This window comes from Ochotona curzoniae, unplaced genomic scaffold, assembly GCF_017591425.1.
Source record: "Ochotona curzoniae isolate NIBS_2020 unplaced genomic scaffold, NIBS_Ocur_1.0 contig_4501, whole genome shotgun sequence".
Lineage (NCBI taxonomy): Eukaryota > Metazoa > Chordata > Mammalia > Lagomorpha > Ochotonidae > Ochotona > Ochotona curzoniae.
Window position 1 is genome coordinate 666987 of NW_024466307.1, and position 21391 is coordinate 688377.

General features: G+C 57.9%; 1 protein-coding gene across 1 annotated transcript; it reads left to right on the forward strand.

The window, feature by feature from the left end:
• The first annotated feature begins 956 nt into the window (after nt 1-956).
• On the forward strand, nt 957-10182 carry F2R (coagulation factor II thrombin receptor). The gene is made up of 2 exons (XM_040985939.1): nt 957-1045; nt 6208-10182. Exons 1-2 carry the CDS (start codon nt 958-960, stop codon nt 7389-7391), a joined length of 1272 nt encoding a protein of 423 aa, XP_040841873.1. The 5' UTR covers nt 957; the 3' UTR covers nt 7392-10182.
• Nucleotides 10183-21391: the final 11209 nt, after the last annotated feature.

Genomic DNA, 21391 nt, shown 5'->3' on the forward strand with positions numbered 1-21391 from the left:
CTCCAGGGTGGCTGTGAGGTCTGTGGTTCAGCCACAGCCCCAGGTTCAGGATCATCCCATCTGCTCAGCTCTGGCAAGGGCCCCCAACACATGGCACCAGGTAATGAGGCAAGGGAGAAAGGAAGACACATCATGAGCACAGCCCATCCCCTGGCAACCCACACAGCCCCACAAACCCCAGTGCACAGCCTGGGACCAGAGTGGGGGAGACTGGAGCCCCCACCTCTCTGTGATCAAACTCCAGCATGAGTTGTAGCTGGCACACACTACCCAGGTGCCCAGTGAAAAGTGGCCCAGAGGAAGGCCAGTCCATCTGGTAAAGAAGGAGGGTGGGTAGTCCCTGGCAGAGTTCAGGCCAGAACCCACCTACCTCTAGTCCCTCCCTGTCCAAGCCTCATCTGGAGCTCCAGGAGTGCAAAAAGGAAGGTGGGTAACGGGAGAAGGTATGGGGGTGGTTCAGGGGGCATCCTGCCAGGGACGTGGGAGAGTGGTGACCAGGTGGCCTGGGGGTTCTTCACTGACAGCGCTAACGACCCAGAAAAGGGCACGACGCCAAAGCAGAGAATGCTCATGGAAAATGCTCCTCGAAACATGCAGCGATTTGTGGATTCGGGACTGAATTAACCAACAATTCAGACCCACACTGCGCAGCAATACATTCTAACATTGGCCCAGTGTCGTTGAAGTGGGTGGGAAGGGGTGAAAATTAAGCAACTGCTTCAGGTTAGCAGGTGGAAGATAAAGAAGAAAACTCAGGGAGCTAGGACAGGGTCCTGGGCCCCGCAGGGCCGGGTTAGGGGGCTACCCCGGGTTTGGGGGCGAGGCGGCGGGCCCACCGGCTGGCCCCGCCCCGGGTCCCAGGCCCACCCCGTCCCGCCCACCTCCGCGGCCCCGCCCCGCTGGTCACCCCGAGCCCGCGCGCCCTCGGCCCGCGGAGAGGCGCTGCGCCCTGGGACAATGGGGCCTCGGCGGCTGCTGCTGGTGGCCGCCGGCCTGAGCCTGTGCTGGCCTCTGCTGAGCGCCCGCGCCCCAAGCCACGAGCCAGGTGAGCGGCAGAAGCGGCCGGACCCGGGTGCCGCCCCGACGCCGGCCGTGCGGGCGCCCTCGGCCACGGTGCCCTCCGGAAGCGCCCGCCGTTCCGCGGCCGGGCCGGGGGGCTCCGGGCGGAAGTGGGCGAGTGTCCGCGCTGGAGCTTCGGGGGGTCCTGGGCGGCGGGGTGGACGGACGGGGCACTGCGCGGCGGCCCGAGAGGAAGCTGGAAGTTGCGTGACCGTGGGTGACTCCACGGGCCCGCGGGCGGCGACCGGGTTCTGTCCAGGACCTGCTGTCGATGGTCACTCGGGCGGGGCGCGGGGCAGCATAGGAGGTTTGGGGTCCGGGGGTGGCGCGCGGTGGGGCCGGCCTGGAAAGGACTGGAGTTCGTCGGTGGGGCCGAGCCGGGCCCTCGCCCACCCTCAGGGGTCCTGCTCCTGACCCGCCCTGACCTAGGGCTGACCTGGGGCTCAGCCGGGCCAGCAGGGCGTCACCCTGGCGCTGAGCCCTCAGTCCCTGCGCGCTGCGCCCCTCCCAGGATTCCCTTCCCCAGGGAGCCCCCAAGGAGGGAGCTTGTCCTTGGGGTGGGATTCCCCACCTTCACTGTGGGTGCGTCTCTAATGTCGCCTCCCCGAAAAGGCACAGTGTGCTCTCAGTGGTCGCCCCAGAGCCCCTCTCCGAGAGCCCCTGCCCCATCTCTGGTTAACCCGGGGCAGGCAGCCGGACCCCTCCTGTTCCAGACCTGCCGGAGGAGATTTGGTCCTGGTGGGCAGCGAACCCCACTCCACCTCCAGAGTCCTTGCCGCAATCGGTTCCCTGGATGGTGCCTAGAGGGGTAACTATGTCCGGCAGGTGTGGATGTCTGCTTCCCACTCAAAATGTTGTGGGGCAGCAACCTTGCTGGGCACACAGAGGGTGAATGGTGGATGGGTTCTAGGTTCCTCCCTCAGAGAGGTTGGCCCGGAGGAGGGGTGCTTATGGTTCGTGGAGACTGGCCTGTGGCCGTGTTTAAGGGCGGAAACCAGTGGTGAGGACCGCAGAGCCTGCTGCGGTGGGGCCCCTGGGGATTATGCGGTCCACAGCTTGACGGTCATGGTGGCCATTGCACGTTCTCAGCCTGTTCTGCCCCTGACACGTTGCTCTGTCAGTGTTCCTGAGGGTCACCCCAGCCAGCCCTGTGACTCACAGCCATGCAACAGGCCGTCTGTCCATCTGTCACATGCTGTCCACGGTGCATCATGGCTTCCCACTGCGCCCAGAAACCCGCGTCCTCCTCCCCCAGCACCCTCCCGTCCTTACTCTCCTTAGTCCCAGAGCAGGCTCTGGCTGTGCTGCCAATGACCCACACCTTGGTCATCTTTCCTTCCTCTATTTTTTTTAAAGATTTATCTATTTTTATTGGAAAGGCAAATTTAAAGAGAGAAGGACATACAGAAAGATCTTCCATCCACTGGTTCACTCTAAGTGGCTGTAATGGCTGGAGCTGAGCCAGAAGCTTCTTCTGGGTCTCCCACGCACATGCAGGATCCCAAGGCTTTGGACCATCCTCGACTGCTTTCCCAGGCCACAAGCAGGGAGCTGGATGGGAAGTAGAGCAGCTGGGACACAAATCAGCACCCAAACAGGATCCCAGCACATGGAAAGTGAAGATTTAGCCACTAAGCCATCGCATCAGAACTTCTTTTTCTTTTTAAGATGGATTCATTTGAAATCCAGAGAGAGCTCTTCCAGGCTTGCTGGTTCACCTCCCAGTGACCCCCTCAGCCAGGGCTGGTCGCCCACAGGGATTCAGGGCCCAGCCTTGGCTCTGCTTTTCTGCAGCTGAGATCCTCTTCCGTTGCTCTTGTCTGTCTTGGACATGGTTCTGTGGACCCTGTTGCCCTGAAGCATCTGCCTGCCGCCCCCACCTTGGCCTGCTTGGAGGATGGGGCTCCCGGGAAGGGGCTGGTCAGTGTGGGCATCAGCACCTCAAGTCACATGCTTGGGGCCAGGGTCCCAGCTCCAGTCCCAGTACGTGTCAGACACCAGCTCCCTGCTAGGGCACACTGGGATGCCAGAGGACAGCTCCTGGACTTTTGGGCCACTGATACCTGTGCAGGAGACCCAGACGGAGGACTGACATGCTCAATCTCATTCTCCCCTCTTTCTCTTTACCCTATCTTTCGAACAGGCCCTACCTCTCTGGCCATCAGGGATTTGGCTGCACTCCTGACCACTTTGCTCCTCACATGACCACATTGTTGGGGGTGACCAAGGGTCACTTTAGCATCAGCCTGATGCTCCTGGAAAGTGCCCTGGTCACCTTGTGTACATTTCCCACCCCTGGCCTGGGGCAGCCATGTCTGGGGACCTGGGTCTCCCTGCTGGACAGCAGTGTTGGTTGGAAGGGGGAGGTGCACTACCCAACGCTGCATCTGTCTGCTGGACGGGAGCTGAGGGTTCCTGCTGTCTTCCTACATCCAGTTGCACACACAAGGCCAAGTGCTTTTTATGGGCACCTGGCCAGGTCCTGGCCCTCTGCTCAGGTCACACCCCAAGCATGAGCCCCATGGGGCAGGACTGAGTCCTGCCCAGCTATGGGAGCCACCGGACACTCGCCCTGGGATCAGGCAGGATGCTGGCAGCCATTGCACCTGTGCTCTGGCCAGTGGTTAAGATGAGGTGAGGCCAGGCATTCGGGAATGCTCCAAACTCCAGGGGGGGTAGCCGAGTTGGCTTTGTTTCTGCAGCTTCAAGAGGCTCCACCAGGGACAAGAGGACTGACCCCAGGACCTATGGTGAGTCATGGGGTGCAAACCTTGACGCCTAACCTGTGGTGGAAGGGAATGACTCCCACTGGGACCCCAGCAGGGGCTGGGCTGGCACAGGTTCCCAGCCGCTTGGCCTGGTTCTCACTTTCCTTGGTACTAGTGTATATTTCTTGGCCTTTTTGGATTTCACAAAAACCAGAATATCAAGTCTGAATGACCTGAAAGGGTAGTGCTGTGGGCAGTGACATTCAATCCGGGGATTGCGCGCCTCCTGGCATTCCTAGCTGCTGTCAGTGCCGTGTGCTCAAGGCACCTGGCATGGGGAAGCGTGGGAAGCCTGGTGAGAGCACATCCCAGTAGGTCAGTTGTTCCCATGCTGTGTGAAGCCAGATGTGCCCTGGCATCCTGACTCCTGGCCGTGTGAATGTGGAGGTCATGGGCACCTGCCCCACAGGGCCCAGCCTGGAGCACCTGGAGACTTCGGCAAGGCTGGGCCCCAGACCCTGGCTGGTCAGGGCCATCTGACAGGCATGACCTCACACACCTGCTGGCCATCTCTGTGTCTTCCTCGAGAGCCGCGCACCCAGCCCTTTTGCCCGGGCTGGGGTCTGTGTGCCGCTCAGTTCCCCGTGTGTGTGTGGATGGGAGGAATCTCGCTCTGCTGGTTCCTCACTGTGAGGAATGTAATGCTTCAACCCATCTTGTTTTCTATGTTTCTACTTCTCGCCGACTTCCTTGGACAGGCCGTGGCTTTTGCCAGCTCCAGCTGTGACCCTATGGAGAGCAGAAGTCTTAATGTTGTCCATCAGTCCACCTGGCTTTGCGTCTCTCCCTGGGAAACATGATTGGAGGTCTGTGGCAGGACAGAGGCCAGAGCCAGGGGCACATCTGGCCATTCCTGTCCTGGGATCTGTGTGTGCCGGGCAATGCCTGGGTCTACCTTTGCCCTGGCCCCGGATTTTGAGGTTGTGTGCACCAGAGGTCGTTTCTCTAAGCCATGGCCGCCTTCCATGGTGCTTCCGTAGCCTGTCAGCCTGGTCAGTGCTGCTGTGCAGGCTGTATCCCCTCCACAAACCCCGAGACTGAGTCCGAATGCATGGGGCAAGGAGGGAGGCAGGCTGCGGGCACTGTCCTTGCCTCAAACCCCGGGAGCAGCTGGAGCAGGTCACACCCAATGAGACCAGAGGAGACTTAGCGCTCAGAGCGTCTGAAACTCCAGGACAGGAAGTGGGGCCAGAGCGGATGCCTGTCACCACTGCAGGAAACCCTGTGCCTCCCTCAGAGACACCTCCTCCCCCAGACCCAGACCCTGAAGGCACTGCTGAGCCGGCAGGCAGCAGCCTGTTATCTGAGGCATTGCATCTGGCAGGGTCTCGGCACCATTGTGCTTGCTCTTCCTGCCCCCACCTCCCTGCCCTGCACAGTGTTGGCTGTAAACAAAGCCGGAAGTGGGAAGTCCCCTGCATGTGTCCAGCTCCCAGCCTCTTTGAAATCCTGCAGCACAGGAGAGGCCTATGTCATGGCCCGTCCTCCCCACTGACCCAAGGCCCAGCTAAACCCCCTCCCTACCCCTGCCCCCTGCTGCATGTCTGAAGCCTTTCCACCATGTCTGGTCATGTCTCCCAAAAGCTGGGCTCCTGCGTGGTTCTGGGCACAGTAGCATCCCAGCAGAGCGGAGGCAGCCAGACAGGCAGAGGCAAGAGCGTTCGCAGCTCTGTTGGGACCATGATTGGGATCTGGTTGTGGCAAGACCCTTGGGACAGCCGCCGTGTACGCAAACTGAGGTGAGAAGAGGACACTCAACTGATTCCAGCTGGGAGCCCTGGGCCCTGCCCCGTCATGCCTCCAGGCCCTCGCAGAAGCCCCTGTGGCACCTGTGTTGGTGTGGGGAGCATGGGGTGTCTTGGGCAGCTGCAGGCAATGTGGGAAAAGCCACGGCCACTGGGCATGAGCAGTGACAGGCCACAGTGCTCCTTGCTGGGGCCTGCAGGCAGAGCTGTATGCGCTTTGTCAACACAGACACTGTGCAATTTTCCAAGTAAAAATCTGGATTTCTGTGTGTCACCTGCTCCAGCAAGGAAGGAATCAAAACGTGAGTGAACCGGTCATCTGTTTTAAAAAAAAACATCTATTATTTATGTATTTGAAAAGCACTGTCACAGGAGAGCAAGAAAGAGATCCTCCAGCTACCGGTTCACTCAAATGGCCACAATGGAAGCCAGGAACTTCCAGGTCTCCCGTGTGGGTGTAGGACCCCGGGCCTCGGGCTTTCCTGTGCATTAGCAGGGAGCCAGATCAGAAGTGGAGCAGCCCGGAATCAAACCAATGTCTGTGCAAGATGCTGGCATCCTAATCATGGCTTTACCCTCCACATCAGCCCTTCTTTTGCCTTTAATCCATTCACCTTTTAAATCCTGTTTTGCAGAACCCGACTCAAGCAACTACACTGTGGGTCCCCGGACCTTCTTCCTCAGGGATTCCAGCCATGGGTTCGAACCATTCCCCTGGGAAGAGGATGAGGAGCAGAATGTGAGCACGCCGGTGGAGGGCAGGCTGAGCCCTGGCAACCGCAGCCTGCCGCCCTCGGCGTCCATCTCCCAGGAAGCCTCCGAGTACTTGGGCAGCCCCTGGCTGCAGCTGTTTGTCCCCACGGTCTACACAGGTGTGCTGGTGGTCAGTCTGCCGCTGAACCTCACAGCCATCGCCGTGTTCCTGCTGCGCATGAAGGTCAAGAAGCCTGCCGTAGTGTACATGCTACACCTGGCCACGGCTGACGTGCTCTTCACGGCCGTGCTGCCCTTCAAGATCAGCTACTACTACTCGGGCAGCGACTGGCGGTTCGGGCCCGAGCTGTGCCGCGTGGTCACAGCAGCCTTCTACTGTAACATGTATGCCTCCATCATGCTCATGACAGCTATCAGCGTGGACCGCTTCCTGGCCGTACTCTACCCCATGCAGTCCCTGTCCTGGCGGACGCTCGGCAGAGCCTCACTGGTGTGCCTAGCCATCTGGGCCCTGGCCCTGGCAGGCGTGGTGCCGCTGCTGCTCCAGGAGCAGACGGTGCAGGTGCCCGGGCTCAACCTTACCACCTGCCACGATGTGCTCAGCGAGCGCCTGCTGCGGGGCTTCTACGCCCACTACTTCTCTGCCTTCGCCACCATCTTCTTCTTCGTGCCGCTCGCTGTCTGTACCGTCTGCTATGCCTCCATCCTCCGCTGCCTCAGCTCCTCAGCCGTGTCTGATCGTGGCAGGAAGTCCCGGGCCCTGCTGCTCTCAGCTGCTGTTTTCTGCATCTTCCTGCTCTGCTTCGGCCCCACCAACGTGCTCCTGGTGCTGCACTACTCCTTTCTGTCGCACGGCCCCTCCACCGAGGCCGCCTACTTTGCCTACCTGCTGTGTGTGTGCGTGAGCAGCGTGAGCTGCTGCCTCGACCCCCTGCTGTACTACTTCGCCTCCTCTGAATGCCAGCGGCAGCTGTGCAGCCTGCTGTGCCACAGGGACAGCGCCGACGTGGCCAGCTGCAATAGTAGCGGGCAGCTGATGGCCAGCAAGGGGGACACCTCCAGCCACCTGAACCGCAGCGTGTACAAGAAGTTGCTAGCTGCATGACCACAGGAAGCACAGGGCATCAAGGGATTGCGCCATTCACTGCCAGGCCCACAGCCATGCCACCAGTCGAGGCAGCATATGTCCGATCACTTGCAGCTTCCCATGCAGCCAAGTGACCCTGCGGGGTATGGCCCGTGCTGCCGCACTAGCCCAACAACACTTTCCCACATGCCTGGGTGGCTTGCCATGTGTGCACATGCGTGTACCATGTGGATTACCCCAGTGACTGTGGAGATAACCCATTCTTAGAATTGACATGCAAGGTCCAGATGCAGGAATTCAGCCCTCAACTATGAAAGACATCTACCCACAACGGGGGCCCCAGCTGCAACTTGGGTGGCTTTCCCCAAAGACTGTTGAAATCACTGCACTGCTCAGGGAAGCTGTGGGAGGAGAATGCTCAGAGCTCTGTGTGTGGGCAGAGGGTCAGGGTTCCCGCTGTGGCCATAGGAAATTCTTAACACCAACATCCCGTCAGGCACTGGACACCCTTCTCTCCCTCTGTACACTGTGTGTGTTGACCAGGACAACCACGAGCCCACATCCCTGTGGTGCCCATGGCCACCAGCCAAAAATGCCAAGCCCACAGCTACACACTGGTCATGACCTGCTCCCCAAGCGGCCAGCCTTGAGAGGGCCCCACACAGCGGATGTGCCACCCCTTGGGTGCGTGCAGACACGTAGCACGACTCGGCAATGGGGCCGAAACCACCCCGTCCTTTCCTCCCCAAGGCCCTGAGGGCCTGCCATGCTCTGGGCATGTCTGTTGGAGACGGGCTGAGCAGGGGTGACATCCAGGAGGCAGTGAGGGACTTCTGTGTCCATCCTGAGGCAGAGAGAGGCCATGACCGCGTCTAGGAGTCTGTGCAGGGTGGAGACCAAGGCCTAGCTTGAGATGAACTAGCAGCAGTACGGTGCACGTGCAGTGTATGTGCTGTGTACTTGCCATATGTGAGAGAACGTGTGTGTGTGCACGTGCATGCTGAGTGAATGAGGGGATGTGTAAAGGACTGTGAAACACATGTGGGATGTGTGTGCTACATGTGCAAGAGCCTAGTACATGTACAGTGTTGGATGTGTGATATATGTGTGTGCAGTATGTAGGACGTGTGGTACATGCACAGTATGTGTGATGTGTGTGGGATATGTGTGCAGGAGCCTAGTACATGCAGAGCGTGGGGGTCATGTGTGATATGTGTAAGCAGTGTGTGGTATGTGTGGGACACGTGTGGTATGTGTGTGCAGTGCCATATGGAAGGGCGTTTCCAGTAGCCTCGTGAGCCCTGGGTGCTGCTGCTGTGCTTGGAGCTTCTGATGGAGCAGCTGCCTGGGGTTAGGTCTGAGTGAGGGAGGTGGTTGTGAGGGCGCTCCCATCCCCTGGGAGACTGTCAAGGATGGAGAATGTTGACACACGAAGTTATCTTTCCTGATGGAAAATGGTGACATTTCAACAAAGAAGCTGCTCGGTGGACACTCAGCTACTAAACGGGCAGCGTGCTTCCTAGCACCACAGTATAGCCAAGCTGGTGCTGGTGCCCTGTGCCTGCGGCTGTGTGCATGTGGACACACAGTGTCCAGGCTGTGCTCCTGAGGTACCCTGCTGGCCGGGGCCAGTCACGGGTCACAGTCATCATGGACGGTCACTGGCTCACAGCCATGCCCTGCCCTGTGCTCCCCTCCCGTTACAGTACTAGGTGCCTGCCTCAATAAACATGCAGATTAGCTGTGTCTGTGTGCTGGGCAGTGTGGGCTGCAGGTGCCACCAGCATCCGGGCATCGTCATGGGTGGGGATAAGCACTCTGGTGAGGGGATGACACCTGCACCCCATGACATACCATCTGCCGTGGCTGCTGCTCTCAGCAGAGGCCCAGACCTTGGCATCTGGAGGCCTCATGGCATGGCTGTCAAAGGTCACCTTTCTGGGCGAGGAAGAGCTGAACAACAGTGGCTGCCAGAGCCACGGGGGGGGAATGGGTCAGGCCGTTGTGGTTCTGGGGTGCAGAGCTGTGAAGACCCCGACTCTGTGTCTGCCTGCCTGGGAGGGGCAGGGCCCGAGTGGTCCTTGGGTCAGAGCTGAGCACACCCAGCTGGGCCGCCTTCCTGCTTCCTCAGGGACATGGGCTAACTGGCCCAGCCAGTGTTCCATGGACTGGGGACCCTCAGGACCTGAGCTCAAGTCAGCCCTGGCTTGGTGAGTGGTGCCTCCTCCCAGGAGAAGCCAACGAGCCCTCTGTCCCCTGGCATAGGGTGAGCTGCAGCGCCATTCCTCAGGAAATGCATTATGGGGCTTCTGAGTGGTCATGCCCTGGGATGGAGGAATTGGTAAGGGGCTAGCTTGGCCTTCAGGCGGCACGTGTGAGGGAGGGGAAGAGGGGGCTTCCCCCAAATCAGCTCAGGCTCAGGGTATTGTCTCCTAAGCCACGGACCAAGCCCATGACCGTGTGGTTATCACTTCAGGAAGTGGCTCTGGAGCCCCAGAAGGAGGAGATTGGCTGCAACCTGCAGACAGGGCTGTAGCTGGCCTGGCTGATTGTCCACCTTGGAAATAATGCTGCTGGGGCTGGGAGCCCAAGGTGTATGCGCATGAGTCTGTGTGTGTCTGTCCTTCAGTCTTGCTGTGAGACATTGGTCATTGTGGAAGCTGGGAAAAAAGCCCCCAAACTGGAAATGAGACCTGCCATGGGCAGTTCCATCTGGGTGAGCACAGGGCACACACACATGGGTATTCATGCAGAGCTATGAATGTAGGGCACATGTGGAATTTGGCATGTCCTATGGCCAGTGAATCAGCTCCCTCTCACCATCAGGCCTGTCAATCCGTGTTGCCACAGAAAAACAGACATCAGAGACTCTCAGAACCAGATACTTGGGAAAAAGTTCAAAAAGAGGCTGTTTTGATGAAAAATCCTGTTTTCCCATGCAGTTTAGTCATACCACATTTTTCATCAACTCTTCATGTGCATGAATTTTATTTTGCACCAAAATAAACGTGATTATTCTGTTTTCTGTAGCGTTTACAAAGTCCCCTTGCGTGCGCAGCACACGTGGTGTGCCTGGCCACATCCCTTGGGAAAGCTGACAAGCAGGTAGCCAAGAGCTCCTGGGTCCTGCGGCAACACCTGCAGGGACCTGCCCCTGGTGGCTGCAGTGCCAGACAGTGTGTGCCCGGCCACACCCACAGGCAGGACCAGGGATGCCCTCTGCCAGTTTGTTGGTCAGCTGGGCTTTCCCTCTTAGTGTGGCTGCCCCAGGAAGGAAGGAAAGCAGGGTTGATGTCAGGAGGGGTCTGGGAGAGGAAGTTTTACAGATTGTCATCACTGTTGGAAATGTTCAATTTCTAGCAGCCTTACCTCCAAAAATAACTAGAAATAATCACTAGCAGTGGGATCCAGGGAAGGCAGCAGCAGCCGCATTTACATAGTAGCAAAAGACCTGCTTAGTCCCAGGGTACCTCTCCCTGGGAAGCTGTGTCTGAGATGCAGGGAAGGGCTTGTAGTACCAGACCTAAAAAATAGAAAAGCAATTTATGTGTCTGAAATAGAGGGTGAGACAGAGGAGTCTTCCACCTGCTGGTTCACTCCCTGGAAGACCCCAGCAGTGAGGGCTGGGCCAGGCTTGATCCAGGAGCCTAGAGCCTCCTCCAGGTCTCCCCCAGGAGGACAAGGTCCCAAGGACTGGAGCTGTCCTCCACCACCACTTTCCCAGGTGTATTAGTAGGGAGCTGGGTGGGAAGTGGAGTAACTGGGACTTGAACCGATGCCCACGTAGGATGCCAGCACAGAGGGAGCAGTTTAACCTAATGCACCATGGCTCTAGCTTCATCGTGTTTATTTATTTATTTATTTTGAAAGTTGTGTTTCCTGCCTCTCACCTGAGAACAAGCTCCCTGTCTGAACCGAGGGACGTCTCGTGACCCGGGCAGCCCTTCGGCTGCTCCCACCCCTGCTGCAGGCTCTGTGCTTCCAGCAACACGCATGAGAAAGGCTAGGGTTCCTCGCCCACACTGACGTCATCCAGACTGGTAATCACCTTGTGGGGCCCTGGCATTCACAGAGATAAACAAATGTGAATATCTGATTGCAGAACGTGTTTGTCCCCAGAAGTGGCCAGAATGTCCAGTACAGTACTGTGCACACCCGAAGCCCTAGCGTGTCCCTCTGGGCAATCGCAGACACCAAGCAGCCCCCAACTTCCCTTGTCAAATGACAAAACTGTTGAGGGATTCCATGGCGTGATGATGTCAGATGTGTGTTCTTGAATTTGCGTGCTATTACCTAGTATTACAGGCTAATTCTCTCATGCACTGTTTAATTTGTATATTTATTTGCAAGGCAGACAGGCATAGCGTTACACATAGCTCTAACATCTGCTCGTCACGGCTCCCAAACACCAGGGCTGGGCCAGAACTCAGCTGGCAGGGACCACACGACCTTGAGCCCTCACCCCGTCCCCCAGGGTGTCGGTCAGCTGGAAGCTGGCCTAGAAACGGAACAGGGCCCAAATCCAGGCCTGCGCCAGCCAGGGACCGTCTGTCCGGCTGAGCAGGGCCGGTGCCCCGGGAGGAGGCCACACGTCCGGCGTGTCCGCGGAGAGCGCGCCCTCGGGCACAGCCAGGGCGCGGCTGCGGGTCCACCAGCCTTCCAGAAGGGTCCGCGGGGCCGCCCCCAGGCCCGGTGCTGAGTTCGGTGGACGCCAGGCGCCGTGCGGGGCTCCAGCTACGTCTTCTCTCCGCGTTCAGGACCTGGTTCTCTCGGCCCGAGGACAGACCCCGGCGCGCGACTCCTCGCTCTGACGAAGGCACGGCGCAGACGCGTCACCACCTTCTGACGTAGCTTGGCGCAGTCGGATGACGTCATAGACTGAGGGAGGCATGAGGAAATGCGTCACGCGCTCTGAGGAAGGCCTGGCCTCAGTGTGTCTTCGTGCGCTCTGACGAGGGACGCGGGTCACGAGCCCTGACGGGAGAAGCGGCCGTGAGGACCCAGGAGCCTTGTGAGGGTCCAGTGCTCGCGCTCCTGGCCACGAAGGAGGCCTGGCTGACAGACGAGGGCTGCAGAATGGACAACCTGGAGACGGCGGCCCTGGGCCCGCCTGCTGTGACTGGACGGAGCCTGGCAAGGGCGACCCTGGACCCGCTTGGTGTGACTGGACGGAGCCTGGTCGAGGGCTCGCCTGGTGCAGAATGGACGGAGCCTGGCGAGGGCAGCCCTGGACCCGCTTGGTGTGACTGGAAGGGGCCTGGCGAAGGCGGCCCTGGGCCTGCCCGGGTGTGCCCAGCTCCTTCCACCTCAGAGTCCGTAGAACAGGTGCTCCTGGAAACCTGAACGTTCTTGGAGAAGAGACATTTCCCGGATGGGACGAGTCCAGGCCAGCAACTGCGTGTCCTGGAGGAAAAGCAGCGGGTGTTAACCCCTCAGCCGTGGCCGTGGAAGACGGTACACTCCACCCAGGAGTTTGCTGTGGAAACGGGATCCCACACTACAAGACTGACAGGAGATTGGCTGCTGAGCGAGGCTGCAGGGTGACCCGTCTCCTGGCATGATGGAGCCACCACCAGGGCCCTTACTCCGCCTCCCATCCTCCACTAGCCACAATGCTGCAGGAATCCATAAAAAGGCTGGAAATGGGACAGGCACCAAATTCCTGCAAATGCCCACCCTTTTCTAGAATCCACCTCTAACGCCCTGCCCCCTGCCTCTGCATCACCTAGAGGGGTGGCCCGATCCCCCTGGGATGCACATGTCTTGTTGGGGACACGGCAAAGCCCGGTGTAGGTGGCATGAGGAGGTGGGGCCGTCCCTCTACCCTGTGGCTCTGGAGCTCCTCAGCCCAGACACTGTGCTTTCGTGAAAACACACCCGTGATTCCTGAGGGGTTTTGGGAACACAATTCTGATGTTTACAGAAGACTGGAAGCACCTCAAAGGCCTCGGACATGCCCAGTCCAGCCTGTGTGGCCTGCTGACACCAAGTCCTGGCCCGGGCCGAGGATGCTGCGAGCCCCGCTCGGGATGGGCGTTGGAGCAGAGAGTGGCTCTCCAGGGTCACGTCCTGGGCCGCGGGCTGCCTGGGGAAACCGGAACCAGGCTCAGCGGGTTTCCAAGTCATGGCCCGATCTCGGGCTGGGTGAAGTCAGCACTCGTGCTCCTGAACTGACCGTGAGAGAGAGCTGGGAAGTGAGTGCTGGTGTGGGCCCGGCCTCTGCCTCCCGTGGAGCTGTTTGCACGGTGTTTGCCCGTTTTAATGCATAAACTAGTTTCCTGGCTAGTCGCCTGAGATGCTGTCAGCAGCCCCATCCCAAGCTCACAGAAACAGTGACCTTTAAGCAGCATTCCCCAGGACTTCCCGACACGTGTGGAGCTGCTTAGACGTTGATGTTCTCCACCCACCCGTGGGTTGCTGCCCTGTTTGCACAGTTTGCAGGTAAGGCTGGGTCCCATGCAGGACGGGCTGCAGGCCAGAGCACCCAGCCCTCCCACACGGTGGAGAGGTGGGGCCGCTGTTGGCCATGGGGGTCAACTGTCCGCTGACGCCAGCAGTGTCCACAGTCTGAGGGTCACAAGATCACACACTCTGCCAGTCCCCTTCACGTGCCATGTCCTCCTCATCGTGGCAGGTGTGGTGGCAGCACCCTCGCCTCTTTGGAGGAAAGAGTGGTCAGTTTCTTGTCAACGTACTTATGTGGGACCTCACTGCTGAGGGACTTACTCATGCAGTACTGCAGACAACCCAGTGCGTGTCCGTGGGGGCGGATGAGCCACTAGCGACCTGTCCAGGAATGCTGTGATGAAGGGAAGCCAGCTGCCTGCGCAGGAGAGGGAGGAGCAGGAGAGTGGAGGCGGTGGGATGGATGGAAGTAAAGGCACCTGCTGGCCGCTGAGGACGTGAGGTAGAGCCCAGCCCTTCTCTAGTCCATGCCCACTTCTCCGACTCTTCTCACTGGCTGTGCTAGGTGGTGGACGGAGCTCCCCGAGGCTGTGAGATCTGCTAGGAGCTGCAGGGCCGAGTGTGGAGAGTAGAGTCAGGGTTGCGTTGGGGTGGGCAGGTCCCTTGTTCCCAGCTGCTCCAATGACTGTGCTGGCTCCTGGATCATCCCAGGCAGGTGCGGGGCCTCCCAGACCTGCTGCAATCACTCCCTTTGGGCAAACATTAACATTTGAAACCCTTGTGACATAGCAGATCTCCAAGTCCAGTTCCTGGGCATTGCCCCTCTCTGGGAGGCCCACTGACCGTCTGGGGGTGCACTCCCCAGCTGGGGGGAGACTTCCTGTGTCCTGCTCTCACGCTGGGCCCCATGTGCTGGTCACAAAGCCAGCAGCTGCCTGTTCACTCAGACCCCTGCAGCCGCCGTCCGGGGTCCTAGGTCTGGCAGGTTCTGCAGGTGACCCTCATGTGGGAGGCAGTGTAGGGAGCCAGGGCCCAGCATAGCAGGGGCTGCTGGCCCGCTCTGTGCCTGTGGAGTGGACGCTTGTCATTCACGGAAAGGTCATCACGTCAGCCTGTGCTGGGGGAGGAAGGGTCCTTCACCTGGTCGGCTTCTCCCAAACCACCCCCTCCACCATTCAGCACTCGGCGTCTCCAAGGAGACAGCCCCAGTGGCCTTCGCCAAGTACAATGTGTTTGGGTTTTTTGTTTATTTGTTTAAGATTTGTTTGTTTTGGGGCCTGGCATGGTAGCCTAGCATCTAAAGTCTTCACCTTGAACACGCTGGGATCTCATTGGGCACCAGTTCTAATCCTGGCAGTCCTATTTCCCATCCAGCTCCCTGCTTGTGGCCTGGGAAAGCAATGGAGGATAGACCAGGCCTTGGGGCCCTGCACTCACGTGGGAGACCCAGAAGAAGCTCCTGGCTCCTGGCTTCAGATCAGCTCAGCTCCAGCCATTGCAGCCACTTGGGGAGTGAATCATTGGATGGAAGATCTTTCTGTTTCTACTCCTCTCTGTATATCTGCCTTTCCAATAAAAAAATAAATAAATCTTAAAAAAAATTAAAAAAAGAAAGAAAAGAAAGGGGAGAGAGAGACACACCAAAAATTTGAGAAAGAGTCTTGAAATTTTAAGCATTCCCTGACCCCTCTTTGTTAGGCGGGAACCTACAGATAAAAGGTTTCCCATTAGTGGTCTCTTAATCAGTTAGGAAATGGGTGGGCAATGTTGGTGCAGCCCACCTGAAGGTGTGGCCAAGACCTCAGCAGGCCTGGATGGTCTCAGGTCCCACCCTGGCCACCTACGTGGACAATCTGGGTTGAGTGCCCAGGGTCCAACTTTGCCCGGCCCAGCCTTGACCCTTGCAGACATCTGGGGAGTGAGCCAGTAGAGGGACACAATGTCCACCTGCCACTTCCTGCCCCTGCTCTGACCTCAGCAGAGCCTGCTGCTCCAGGAGTAGCTTCTCCAGGCTGCTCCTCCTCCCAGGCAGGAGACCCTGGAGCCTACTGGTCCCAGCCACAGCCACCAGGTGGCAACATAGGAAATGGCCACAGCATTCTGGGAGGCAGGGCACTAAGCCAGGGTTCACCTCGACCTCTGAGGTCATGACACCTGAAGCAAAACCCACGACTCCTGCCAGGCTATGAGGAAGACTTTCCAGACACACTCCCAGGATGGAAGTGCAGGGAAAGGAGCCAGAAAGGCTTGAAAGGTTCTCCTTAGTGGGGGTGGGGGAGATGGTGTTTTACCCCTTGTCCTTAAATAGCTCTGCTAGAGGAAGGTGCTGTGAGACGGGATCCAGCCTGCTGTCAGAATTTATGTAAAGCCTGTGAAGCAGCTTAGGATGTGTCATGAAGTGACCTGTCCCCCTAGACATGGAAGCAACATCCTGAGTGAATGTTAACACTGTACAAGTCGACCCAGCACTGGTAGGATGTGTCCAGCATGCACTTGAGTTCTGGCAACCCCAGAGTGTCGTGCTGGGAGAGGGGTCGACACTCCATGGACATTGGCCAGGCCCGCCGTAGGGCAGGGAGGTCCTGCTCTGTCCAGGGAGAAGCTTGCCTGGATGTGTGCAGGATATCATTCCACTGCCGAGTACCCTGCTGTCCCGGTATGTCAGCTCAAAGTATAGAATTGGAATGTTCTGGCAACTTCTAAAATATTTACACCATTTTATTCACAGCATAGCTAGGAACTCTGTTGGCATTTTTAAAGACTTTTTTTTATTTGAAAGGCAGATTTCACAGAGAGTGGAGGAGAAACAGAAAGAACTTCCATCCACTGGTTCACTCCCCAAATAGTCACAATGGCTGGAGCTGAACCAACCTGAAGCCAGCAGCCAGAAGCTTCTTCTGGCTCTCTCATGTGGGTGTCAGGTCCTAGGCCCAAGCAAGAAGCTGGATGGGAAGTGGAACAGCCAGGACACGAACCAGCATTCACTTGTTATGCTGGCTCTGCTGGTGGAGATTTAGTGACTACACCACCATGCTAGGCCCGTTCATTTGGCCTATGTAGGATCCATTTTTGCCAGTAACTTCCTGAGTTAGCACAAGTTTATTAAGTTTTGCTCAGTCGGCAGTTAGGTCCACCCCACTGGGCTGTGAGGAGAGAGCATTCTTGTGAACTCCACTGGGGAGATCTGATGTTAACGTGGAAATGTGGACATCTCAGGGACAGGCTGTCTCAGTCCTGTTCTTCCATGTCTTGTGGGATGGGTCACTTTGTGAAGCTCATTCTAGAGACCATCCTGCGTCCTCCCAGACACGCTCTGCAGGTTGGACACTGGCTCAGCATCCCAGCTGTGGACATGCTCTGTGAGCTGGACACTGGCTCAGCATCCCAGCTGTGGACACACTCTGCAGGCTGGACACTGGCTCAGCATCCCAGCTGTCCCCACAGTGCATGCTCCTCCCACTCCAGACAATTCTAACTGGTGATGCCTGTGGTCCCACATGACCCTGCACTTCTGAGGGGGCTGGCGCTGGGATTTCGGAAACGGTCTTGTTGAAGTTGTGGCTTGCTTCCCATAGTGAGGCCGGGTGAACAGCAGTCATTCCCAGTGCAAGAACAGGACCCCTCCCCATTTGTCTCTCATCTTCATCCCTTTGTTGCTGCTGTGCGATGTGCGGATCTTTTACATCCCTAGCTAAATACTTTCCTAGCGTCTTAGTGTTCATCAGTGTGTCCTGGAATTTGACTGACGTTGTCTGTAAGTCCTACAGTTTGTGGGTATCGAACAGTTTCTGTTAGCATGCCCGTGGCAAGTGTGAACAGGTACAGCCTCATTTCTTCCCTTTTGTCTGGGTGCCGTGCACCCTCTGCCCTTGCCCAGCTGCTTGAGCCCTCTGCACTCGGCTCCACAAACATGTGAGGGCGGCCATCCCTAGTTGCAGCCTTTCCCCACTGGGGTGTGTGTCAGTTGGGTGCCTGGAGCAGATGGCCTTTGTGGTCCTGAGGTGTGTGAGGGAAGTACTGGCACAGCAGTAAAGTCATCCCTTGGGATCCCATGGATGGGAGATCTCTTTCTCTCTCTTTCTCTCACTCTGCCTTCCAAATAAAAAGGCAATCAGATGCTTCCTGGTCATGCTTCCCAGGCACCTTTGCATTTGCTGGGCTTGTAGGGGCCAGCAGGGGCATGCAGCGACCTTGGGGCTCACGTCCAGGCAAGTGGAGTGAGCCTAGGATTGCCCCACATGCTGTGTCCCAGGCAGTGTGGGGGTAAAGCTCTAAGTTAGCATGCTGGCCTGGTGTGCCTGTGAACTGGGTTTGGGAAACTTTAAATAGGCTTGGAACTTGGGCGTGCAGAGGAGTAAGGGCCCAGGCCAGCATGTGTGCCAGGAGCTTGCCAGTGAGAGTGCCAGCAAGAGTTGGAACAAGAGATGGGCAATGTTAAGCTGGGCCATGACACTGACCACCACCTGAGAGAACCTGTTCTGCGGGCTGATTCTGTAAGAGATATGTCGGCACACCTCTGTGGAACTGCAGTTTCTACTGGTTTGCTTATGAGTGGGGGTTAGTGACGGAGTGAACTAGGCATGACCATGGAACCCTCCAAAACTCATGGGTACTGGGGTTGGGGACAGGCCAGGCTGGTCCAGACTGCAGCATCTGCAGGGACATCCAAGAATAGGGTATGGAGTAGGCATACTCCATCCACCAGCTCATACAAAGGCAGGGACACAGTGGGTAGACTGTGCTGGGTAAGTGCCTAACATAGCAGATGTGAAATCTGGTTCTGGGAATGGGCTTGGTGGGGGAGCTTAGGAAATTCCCCTGCACTGGTGAGCATGTGATTTAGGCCTTGGTGTTGGTCAGGCTGGCAAGGCAGCTCCACCTGTCAGCAAGGGTATGGCTTGGTTCTGGAGGGGAGTAGACCGAACAGGGCCAGGCCAACTATAGCTACCTGGCAAGTACAAGAGCCAGGCTGGAGTGTGGACCATACCAGACTAGACTATCCCACCTGCCGGTTTGCGTGAGCCAGGGATGGGAGCAGACTGGGTTAGGAGATGTCAGTGAGCGCCGGGTAAATCTCACCAAGGACTTTAGGCTGTGACTTGTGACTGGGACTCTGAACCAGGAAAGAGATGTGGCTGATGACTGTGTCCTGGGCCATTTCCCTCAGCTCAGGACAAGCCCTTCCCACTTAAACCGGGAGACCAAGACCCTGCTGAGTCTGTGCCCAACCCTGGCTGTGGCTCTATTAGTACCCTGACTCACTCCCCAAATGGCTGTATCAGCCAAGGGCTGGCCCAGGCAGAAGCCAAGAGCCTGGACTCTAGCGGGATCTTACACGTGGGTTCAGGGGCCCAGGCTGCTTTTCTAGGCCTTAGCCGTGAGCTGGATCAGAAGCAGGGCAAACTGGGACCAGAGCTGGCACTCCAAGGAGAGAGGCCAGTTGCAAGTGGTGGCTCAGCATGTGGCACCACAGCACCTGCACTCCCCTCGCAAGTCCTCGTTCTAGTGGCATCTGCTAGTGCTGCCATGTCATGATTCTGTCCCTGATGCTGCTGTGACAGTTAATTTGTCCATCGGCTTGACAGGCCTGCAGGTGTCCTTGGAGACTTGGTTGAGCTCGTCCAGGCCTGAGTTGTTGGTGTACGTGCCTGGGTAGGGCCTGCTGTGCTCAGGGGAAGCACTTGCCTCCTTTCTCCGAGGGCTAACCACGGTGAAGAAGCCACACACAGCACCGTGCACACAGCCCTCCCTTCCTGGCTGTCCATCTTTAGGTTCAGCCTCTCCAACCTTCCTGGTACCTGCACCCTCTCTGGGCGTCCAGTCTGGCCATGGTGGCCTGGACAAGCCAGTTCTGAATTGATTTGCCGTCAAGGAGGAGAGAGGAGAGGTGCCAGCCATATGGTGTGCAGCAGGCAGACAGGCAACTGCTGTGTGGGGTCTCTGAGAACCCAGCTCCCTTGGCCATGTCTGACCTATTGTGAAGCCCGCAGCTTGCTGCCAGGTCCCCTGTGAATAGAGCAAAGCTGGAGTTAAGCAGCATGTCCTGTCTCCCTCACTGAGTGCCCCTGCAGTGCCCAGAGCCCGCCACCTGACTGGTATGGTTCAGGGTCAGCAGGCACTTGGGTGGAGGTCTGAGGTTGCTACTCTCTCCTTCCTTCTGTCGCAGTTCCAGGTCATTCCCCATGCCCACCCTTGGGCCTCATTAGCCTTTTACTGCTGTGCACACAGATGGGTCAGGCAGGCCTTGAAGCCCATCAGTGCAATATGACAAGACACACGGGGACACATGAGCTAGCAGAGCCATGCCCTCCTGGGCATCCTGGAGGGCTGAGCCTGGCAGCTGCTAAGTCAGGGCTTGGCCTGCAAGCAGCAGAGGCTTCCTGGGCTAACTTAGGGAGAAGAAGTGTTCTGGCTGGGCATTCAGAGGCTGGCAGACACACAGGAATGTGGGGAGTGGTTGTCCTGCAGGGCAGCCCCAGCACAGGTGAAGCACCCCTGGGTCCTGCTCAGCTGGCTTGGGTTGCACCTGGGTTCCAGGGTGGGCACATGGGCAGGAGGCCAAAGAGCCGGCCACAGTGCTGGATTCTCATCCCACTGCCCTGCCCCACAGCTGCCCACGTGCCATGGCTCCAGGTGAGGTTGCCCAGTCAGACAGTGGCCCTGGCTCACGGTGGAGGGCAGTAGTCTGCCAGGATCCCAAAGGAGGCTGGGGCTGACCAGGTTCCCAGGTGCTGCCAGAAAGTGTTAGGAGCCACAGGAGACCCGAGTGGCCAGCTCTGCCCTACCGTTGGATTGCACTCTCCTCATCTTCCCTGTGGGTGGCAGCGGAGGGCGGGAAGTGTCCTTGGATGAATAGCAGGCTGGGGACTCTGGCCCTCGAATGGTGGACCTTGCTGTGGAAGGAGAGCAGTCTCAGGATTGGGTCTTGCCTGGGAGTGATCCAGTTACCAGAGGACAGATGAGACTCGCACACGGAGGGGGCCGTGGGGCCTGCAGGAGCTGGTGGGTGGGGAGCAGCCACTAGCTGCCTCTCCATGTCCACCCCTGGGGAGCGCGAGCCTGCACTTCTGCCATTCACCCCGTGGGCTTTGTGGGTTTAATGTAGCAGCCACAGGCACAGATGGTGTGGCTGGAAAGTCTGTGGGGTTATTTGAAATGAAGCTTTTTGTCTTGGCAGTGTTCTGTTGTGTAAGGTGCTACTTGACCCGTTGTGCATATACATTGAGTAGTGTGAGTTTACATGTTTTGTGCGACTTTATGTATCAGTGTGGAGTGTATGTGTTAGCACGATTTTACGTGTGAGCCCTACCCCACCATAAAGCAATAAAAGCACAAACAGAACCGGGAGAACAAAGGCCACAGGAAGGTTGGCTTTGGTCAGGACACTCCGGAAACCCACGCATTTTCCCCGACAGGAGGAAGATGTGGCTGCATGTGAAGCAGGAGGAGGGAGTGTACAGAGTGGAGGTCAGCGGAGGAGGCCTGAGCAGGACGTCCTGCCCGGCAGCTGTCGTATTCTGAGGGCCAGGCTGAGTCCCAGTGACTCAGCAGGTGAATTTGCTCTGGATAATTGCTCCCGGGTGGGACAAGGGCCTGAGTCACTCCAACAGCCG

Excerpts from the sequence above, each read along its gene's own strand:
- F2R (XM_040985939.1), top strand. The coding sequence starts at position 958 with ATGGGGCCTCGGCGGCTGCTGCTGGTGGCCGCCGGCCTGAGCCTGTGC. Across the intron at positions 1,046-6,207 it reads CGCCCCAAGCCACGAGCCAG|AACCCGACTCAAGCAACTAC; the intron begins GTGAGCGGCAGA and ends CCTGTTTTGCAG.